Source organism: Vollenhovia emeryi, unplaced genomic scaffold (assembly GCF_000949405.1).
Source record: "Vollenhovia emeryi isolate VEMERY1.0 unplaced genomic scaffold, V.emery_V1.0 DF939125.1, whole genome shotgun sequence".
In the NCBI taxonomy this organism is placed as follows: domain Eukaryota; kingdom Metazoa; phylum Arthropoda; class Insecta; order Hymenoptera; family Formicidae; genus Vollenhovia; species Vollenhovia emeryi.
The window spans coordinates 3,525,203-3,534,188 of record NW_011967241.1 but is presented as its reverse complement, the minus strand read 5'-3'; the positions used below and the strand labels follow the sequence as shown (position 1 = coordinate 3,534,188).

The 8,986-nt window shown below is 29.8% G+C and overlaps 2 protein-coding genes across 2 annotated transcripts in view; both read right to left on the bottom strand.

Moving 5' to 3' along the window:
* Window positions 1-2,475: 2,475 nt before the first annotated feature.
* Window positions 2,476-4,783, bottom strand: LOC105569288. The gene is made up of 3 exons (XM_012025640.1): window positions 4,598-4,783; window positions 3,532-3,864; window positions 2,476-3,177 (listed from the first exon to the last, which is right to left on the bottom strand). Exons 1-3 carry the CDS (start codon window positions 4,613-4,615, stop codon window positions 2,833-2,835), a joined length of 696 nt encoding a protein of 231 aa, XP_011881030.1. The 5' UTR covers window positions 4,616-4,783; the 3' UTR covers window positions 2,476-2,832.
* A 2,274-nt stretch (window positions 4,784-7,057) lies between these two features.
* The window catches only part of LOC105569309, a 5,545-nt gene continuing 3,616 nt past the window's right edge, over window positions 7,058-8,986 (bottom strand). The window contains exons 4-5 of the mRNA XM_012025664.1: window positions 8,327-8,713; window positions 7,058-7,933 (exon numbers count right to left, since the gene is read on the bottom strand). Coding sequence (XP_011881054.1) covers window positions 7,604-7,933; window positions 8,327-8,713 — 717 coding nt within the window. The 3' untranslated portion in view covers window positions 7,058-7,603. The remainder of the gene's footprint in view (window positions 7,934-8,326; window positions 8,714-8,986) is intronic.

The window sequence follows — 8,986 nt, the reverse complement described above, 5'->3', positions numbered from 1 at the left end:
AGGCCGGAATTAATCCCAGGTTAGGTTCTCTAGATAATTTTCTAAAGTGACGATGTTTGCAAGGAGTTAATGATATACATATAATCACTGTCGCAATTTAAATCAAAAAATTAATACACAACAGATTATTTTAATAGAAGACTTTCTCTTTTTTTTCTTATTATGCTAAATGTTTTCTTATTGATAACAACATTAATATCATTGCTGGTTTAATGGTAATAATATTATACTTATAACAGGTAACATTTTACAATAAATACTCGTTAAAGACCATTGCGAGAAAGAAAATTTTATTATTTCTTTGGTTTCTTAGTCGTGATTGTTGTATACACTTTTGCCTTCTCTTTTTATGCAGAAATTTAATAACAGAATAAAGTGCAATATAATTTTTGTTATTTTTTAAATATATTTATTTATTATATCATTTAGAGATTTAGAGAAATGTAATGACCTTAATTGTGGTTTGAAGAATAGAGAATCCTTTTATATCATACAATATTTTCTTTTTGAAATATATGGATTGAAATTATAGTATCGATAACAAGAGATCATAGTAAGTTGGGCAGAAGAATAATAGCAGAGGCATTGTGTAATGAAATGGGAGACATGAATAACGAGAAAGGGGAGTAATGAGGGTCAGAGTGGTATGAAGAAAGCTAATAGGGGTTAAGTTTAGCAATGAGAAAGCGAATAACGAGGCTAAGGATAATGATGGACAGGATGATACGTAAATATCATAAAACACGTAGAGAAAAGTACTATGTATTTTAAAGAAAATAAAGTTTTCTAATTTGTTGTTTACGAAAATTACCATTTTACCTAATTTAACAGTTTAAACAAACTATATTTAAAAAATGTAATTAAACACATACCTAACATATTAAAATTGATAAATTTATATATTCACATTTACAAAAACTAAATATTGGCTGCGAAACAATTTATTTACAGTTTAAAACTTGCAAATTAATTATTGAAAAGAACAGCAATAACACAAAATATATCGAGAGAAAAAACTTCAATTGGTTGTAAATAATAAAATTTTTTATTTTTAAGTAAACCAATTTTTTAGAGTAACTAAATTTTTATTTGTGTCACTTAATGTTCCCTTTCTCAAAATTTGTAGACTTTATCATATGACAACTTCCATCATTATTATCATGTATCGTAACATATCTTAGCTGATCGTCATAATGTGTTTTACTGCGGTTTACGTCATCAAGTACAAAAATCACAGTCGTAAGTATTGATACACCAGCAAAGATAATCCACATAATCAGTTCTAACGTAACCTGCAAAAGACATAATAAATCTGAAATTAATTTAAAAGTAAGAAATATACATATATATACACATATATGTATATTGTATTATTTAGATTATTATTATGTAAATATAAATAGTCAATAGAAATATTTAAACATTTCTTTTAAATCATAAAATTATATGTGTAAAATGTTTGATTTAACTTTTAATTTCTAAAATAGTAAATAATTATCAAATCTTACTTCAACAATTGCTCTCACAATTGTTATTATGTACGGCCTGTCGGAGATCCATTCCCAAACCATAAATGGCAATAACACAAGAAACAATAATGAATCGAGTACATGTATGACAATTATGGAAACAATTTTGTTTAGTTCAAACGCAGTCCATACTCTTTTATACATGCTGTTACATACATAAAAAAAATATAAATTAGTTGTATCTTAGATGTACACAAAATAAGTTCTTAATCTTTAATAAGAGTTTAATGTTTTAATTCAATAACTTTAATCAAATTTTTATTTTATTATTAATAAAAATTAATGTTTAATAAGTGTAAATTGCATTGATATTCTTGGTTTATACAACATAGAAAAATTAATACACAGATTAAACATTAGTTAACAAATTGTTAAAGTTAACAAAATTAACAAATTGAAACATTCTACTTACGTGGATTCTTAATTTTATATTTTTTAAGTAAATTATCTTCTACGTATGATATTTTTATGCTCAATGCGTTTGCTGTTTAAGTTGACACAAATAGATTTTGAAATTTAACCTTAATTTATTATCAAATGATGACGAAATAAATTGAACATAATTAGCATTGTGCAATATAGTTTTTTAAAATAATATAATTAACTTTCATCTATTATAAATTTGGAAACAAATCTAGTATTATTAAATGTATATTATGAATCGAAAATTATAACACGTGCGATTTGTATATAATGGTATATAAATAACTGTCAATTAACGAACTTGTTAATGGTTAAATGCCAGAATTTACAACTTCACACTATTTAGATTATTTTAATTTTAATATAATCGATCTTTTCCAGCATGCTTGCATAACTGTCTTCACCCTATTTAAATTAAATGTTGCAAAAAATTGCATATCTTAATATTGAAGGGTATACAGTGTGAACATAACAGTATTTTTTATAAATTATTCAATTTTTTAAGCCGACTTAGAAAACTTCGTTTCTCTTGTAAATTTGCTTTATTCAATAGCGTTACAAAACTTTTAAGTGCAATTATTTAAGCATAATCAATAATACAAAGATTCAATATACAAAATTCGAGATCTAGATATTTTAAACAGTTCATGGATTTACTCAAATTACAAATTTTTTGTAAAGATAAAATTTTAGATACTTTAAAATATTAAACGTCTAAAATATTTATACAAATACTTTGAGAAAATCTAAATCTAAAAGAATGAGATTTTTTTATTTGTTGTTCAAGAAATAAGAACTTGCTATTAGCCTAAATCTAATTAGCTTAGCTTCTGCGGACTGAAGAATCTATATGTCAATATTCACGTTCTTCTCAATAAAATCAATGGGTTCCTTGACGGTGATAGCAAGGTTGATACGTCGCATGCCAGTGATTCCTATGTGCTACGTTCCTCGCATGCTTTCGTCTTTCTCTGGTAGCTACTTGTTGTCTGTAGACGAAGAGCGGTCTGAAAACCTTGGTATCTTGTGCCTCCATATCTTCCACCTCATTAGCAACCTTCTCTTCGACCTTGTTCCCGGATCCCGTTCGAACAAATCTCCTTATTCTAACATTTCCATTTTCTGATTCCAACTTAGCAGACTCACGATCTGTACTTGACAATGGCAGTCTATCTATAAATCCATTGGTCTCCACCTTATTTTTCGGAATTCCATATGCTTCCACCTACAAAAAATATAGCTTTCATAATACGCATTTTGGATTATTATATACATACATTATACATATATACGTTTTATAATTTTTTAAACATAATTTATTTGATAACTAGAATCAACAATGCAATTGTAATTATATGTTGTAATATAATATGATAAGATAATTATCGAAATTATTTTTAACTTAGATTTCTTTAACTATTATTATTTATTAAACCTAACATAATGTTTTAATATAACGTGTGTCTCTTATATTCTGTTAAAAATGTATATTACTAATGTAGTATGAAGATGAAGGCTTTAAAAATCGAATTACATATTTAAAAATATATTACATTACCTAATTAAAGACAATATTTACCAATCGACCACTTTTCAAGGTGTCATCAATGTGATCCTCTCCAAAATGCAGTCTTTCGATAACACCGTAATCTTGTGGGTGTTTTTTCGGTAGACCATACGCGCGAATGCCCGGCTTATTCTCCTCGTCCGAATGGATCCTTCGCACTTTACCGTCCAAACCAATTTGATTGTGGATTTCTACCCGCTCGACGTATCTCTCGTCATCCGGTGATTTGCGCGATTGCGTGTAATCTGGTTGATCGAGTGGTCGAACGGTGGAATTTAATATAACGTTTATGCGCTGTCGAGTTCGCGCGCTGCTCAAACTCAGCGAGATAGCCAATAAAAAGAACTGAAAGATAGATCAATAGTAATATTTATTTAAATTGCTTTTAACTATTTGTAAGACTGTTAATTTCGGCAATGTTCTTATGTTTAAATGCAGACAATATTGCACTAATAAATATGCCTTTTTATTTTATTTGGAAAAATAGGGAATCGACGGAAAGCGTTGACACCAATAAATGTATATATATTTATACGAAACATATATGTATATGTGTGTGTGCTAAATTAAAAACGCACTTGGGTCTGTTTTAATTCTCTCGAAGTTGACATAATCTCTGCCATATGACGAAATATATAAATATTATCTTTTGCGGTGTACCACGATAGTTTTAATCATACTTTAATAAAACCGCGAAAGATTACGTGTTTCCTTAAGCGAATATGATCCACTGCCATTTACACAATTGGTGTAAAAAATCACTTCCACGAGCACAAGGAGTTAATTATATATTTTTATTACATAAAATTTATATAAAATTTTATTATTTGATGTTAAGCGGTGAAAAAAGAAAAAATGTCTCTCTCTCTCTCTCTCTCTCTCTCTCTCTCTCTCTCTCTCTCTCTCTCTCTCTCTCTCTCTCTTTCTCTCTCATTACAGCCTGATATATGTAAAACCGTAAAATATTCTGAATAATGTCCAATCAAAGAATAAAGATGAAGGTGATACTGATGAAAAGTTTGAAAAGTTGAATCACTTAAAATTAAGTTAGATAAATTATCTCATCCTTAATTCTTACCGTCAATATTAATCTCATCGTACAGCGGCACTTCCTTTCTTCCTGTCGTGAATGTCCTGATTGTGGCACTCGTTCCAGTTCTTACTCGAACTCTTAGACGGCGTTTGAGGGGAAGCATCGACCGCGCATCGGTTATATACGTAAGCCGTGTGCGATCTCGAAGAACACAATTAAGTTAGTCTCACACACAGGAGTTTGCGATATGCAGATTCATTGTGGAGCAAGAGCAGTCTTATTCCCGGTAAAAATCCCGCCACTACGAGACTACAGTGAGTCACCTTCGTAAACGAACCGCGAATGGGTGAAGAGACTCGAAAAATCGTGGTACTTCTTTTGCCACCCGAGATGGACATGGGTGAAAGCCCTCAATGGAAAAAAAATGCTGAGAGAAGGGGAATGAGGAACAGACTTTCGGTTATTCCTGCGAAGTAACAGTTTTAGCATGTTCTAATCATTTTATAAGACTTGTACATATATCTAATATTAATAGGAAACTGTTAAACGTGTTATGTTGTACCACACATTGAATTTTTAATGGAAAAATTATGAAATACGCTTTATATTGTAATATGAACATGATAATAATGAATAGAAGTAGAGTATAACTCTATAGTGGGTTAATATACTATACTATAAGTCCAGATTCGTGAACTTTGTACTCTTTTAACAATAATATTCGGAGCTCAAGGCATTTCTTTAATTTACTGCGAAATTCGATTTGTCATTTCACGATGATATGAATACCGAAACTATTTTTGATCCTAATTGTAAACTGAAAATCTGGCATTTCCGTCCTTGATAATGCACAGTGACATCCGCTAGTGTTAAACACCTATTCATTGATCGCTAAACATTTGCACGTACGACTCACACGTGTTGCACATGCGAACGGTTTTCCCACTCTTCGATTGACGACAGTGTTTCTCATTTAAAAAGAATTCTGTTTTTATCGTCGTATTAAAATTTGCACTGCGACAGAATCACAGTGGTAAATCGATATCAAAACGTGTGTTTAATCGAAATTTATGTAAATAGGACAATGAAAACGCAGCACGAAATAGAAAGACTTCTTTTATATCACATCTCTAGTACATCTTTTGTAAAATTTTTACTGTAAAGTTTTACTGTAAAATACATATAGAGAATTACACGATAAAACTTTTATTGTGACATATAAGTGGCATTAAAAAATCTTAATTTGTTATAAACATTCTCAAAAACTAGCCGGTAAAAAGTTCAAACATATTCGCATGCTAACATTATTTAAGAGTTTATGTTACAAATTTTATGTACTTCTTAATATTTTTCATTCTCTTTACTTAATCTTCTTAATAAAAGGTTGAAAAATATTTAATTTTATATTTTTTTATTTTTAGAGCAAAAATAATAAACTCTATTTTGTACTTTACGCTATCAACATTTTACATTCAAATGATGTTCTCTTCTATGTGTGAATTTTAATTAAAGTCATTAACGAGATACGAGGAACGCATTTATCACGCTAATCAAGAAGTTAGACAACCACTGTGTTACGTCGCATGAATGGATAGATGAAAGAGCGAGTGACTAACTGTTCGTCGCAAGGATCTTAATAATGACACGTTATCACAAACAACAGTAATTGTTGCCGTATTTTAAGTAAATATACCAATAATCGTTCAAATAATTTGCCTAACACGTATATTTGAGACTAATAAGAGTACTTATTAGTGATTAAAAACTTGAAATAACTTGAAATAACAAAACCGACTTGACTAACGTTTGCAGTTTTAATATACAATTGTCTAATTAAGGGTTTATTTATACGTATTGCATACAAAATAAATCTTTCTATTATAAATTCCGCATCTAAAATTAAATACACCACTGTAAAAATGTTAATGACACGTAAATAATGAAATTCTAATTCAATAGCGTTGTTAGAATTATATATATTATTGTAAGAAATACACATATGCAATAACTTGCTATTATCATGAAGAAATTATGATTTATTAGTTAAACAAATAATATCATATGTCATTTAGATGTAAAAGGCACGGTTAATTTTAAGGAATTAAAAGTGTTTGCTAAATCTTTTTTCGCTAATAATTAATTTATCATCACTTGACTCAGTTCCGTCAGTAATAAGATTCAAGTATTATAATTATACATACACATCCCATTTTTTATGTATATATGACACTATTTTCGAAAGGAGCACACATACCGGTTTCGTTCGTCTTGTTATGAACACAGTTAAAAGATATTAACCTGCATTCACAAATATTTTTCAAGGAAGAACACATTTTCTGTATACAGACTTTCTTCATTCCACCTTAAAAAGTATGTCTACGCGCTTTATATATGTCAGCAGTTTTGGAGATAAACGATTTCTAAATATGTTAAGATACACGATCCCGTAAATGTTGAATTAATTCCAAAACTTCCTACCACTTTTAGCGGTAAACTCGCGACCATTTAACATATCTACTCATTTTCTCTCCTGAAGAATCCATACATGAGAAAACGTGTTTATCTGAAGACCGGCAATAATATTCTCCGAGGATGTCAGGTTTAATTCTGCTGTGATATGTTTAATTCGACTATGACGTATAACTGAGTTGCGAGTCAATTAAAATTGATGGTAACAAATAATTATATATGCGATTGCTTATTTAAACATCATACCGTTCATTATAATGTATTTGGAAGAAAGGATGGAATTAAATGGCAAAGCTTAAAACTATCGTTTTAGAAATATAATTTATTTTTTATTTAACAATTATGTCAACGTTATTAATAATTATTTATGAAGTCAGACACTAGTCTAGCGCATTTTATCATTCAAATTTTTATTGAAGAAAATCGAATTAACAGTATAAAAATCACTATAAGCGGTAAATTTAATAATTCGCAGTTTTGCGTTCAACTTGAGGCTGTTATTTAATATAATAAAAGATTATTATTTTCTTAAATTGTGTCAAGATTTTAATAACGAGAACACCATTCACTACCATTAAAGTACTAATAATAATCGTCAGAATATCGAGGTCTGTATCGGTAACCACGTCTCGGATAAGAATTGTAAGAATTGTATCTTCGATAAGCTGACTTTCTATAGGCTCTTCGCTGCATCTCTTGTCGGTATCTGAAAAGCGGCCTGAAGACAATATCCGCGGCGACTTCCATATCGCGCGGATCTTTGGGATAGTTAATATCCACATCCGAAGTCCAAAAGAGTGGTGTTACAATATCAATATGAGACATTGTAATTGGTAATAAATTTTCAGGATTAACATTATTCGCGTACATGGTCTGTGTTGTCGGCTCGTACAGTGAAGATGATACTTCCATCTATGATGAAGAAAACATCTCTTTTAATGTTTTCTTATATATTTAGTTTTATATCTTTAAATGCAAACTATATCTAGCTACGGTAAATTTTTTATGTAATTACGATTACAATAAATCTATGGTAATGATTATATTTTATTGCAATTTTAAAATGAAACATTCTAACGTCTTTAGAGTTTAATTTTAGATTTAATTTTCTGCAGCGCACATTTCTAATGTCTAGTAATAATGTAATGTTATGCTATGTGTATATCATTTGAATTAACTATAAAAATTGAAAATTTATAGTTTACGTTTTTACCGGTTATCCATCGATTAGTCGAAATTTCATAATTCCTAGAAAATAAAAAACTTAAAGAATATTGTCTTGAATATTACGAAAAATTGATTTACCTCGGAAGGAGACGAACTGAGTTGCCAATTATTGGGATCTACGCTCCACGAGCTCTCGTCGACATAATTTTGAACATTTCGTTGAATTTCGTCGCGTCCGTTCTCCAATTGATTCTTCAAGGTTCCATCTTGTTTTGATAATACTGCCGCGATTGGCACGTTTTCAATTTTATCATTAGAAATTCTTGCGGGATCGAGGAACGCGATGATTGGTACCGATATTGCGGGATGTTCCGGTGGCGTTTCCTGGCTCGGGTTTGGCACGAGATATGGAATTTCTCGCGGTATGTTATCGATAAAAAGCGGCTTCTCCGTAGTTTTAGATGTCTCGGTTGCTTCGTAGAAATCGTTATGCTGCGCTGCATAGGACGAAATATCTTGGCTTTCCTAGAAGATCATATGTTTAGAAACATATCACGATCGCTATGTATTTTGTGATGATTTCTTCGTAAATTAAATGGTAAACAGTGATAAATCGTCCCTGGTATCAATCTAATCGGTTATAAAATTATTAAATTGATCACAAGATAAATAACAATAAATTTCTTTACATAAATAAATAATACAAAATTTGAAAAACTCATATCTATTTATTATACGTAATGCAAATGAAAAGAGAAAATTGTTATCTATTTTGAAATAAACTTTTGCTTTTTTTGA

Coding starts and splice junctions, on each gene's coding strand:
- LOC105569288 (XM_012025640.1), bottom strand. Junction 3,178..3,531: donor CCTTGAAAAGTGGTCGATTG/GTAAATATTGTC, acceptor TATTTTTTGTAG/GTGGAAGCATATGGAATTCC.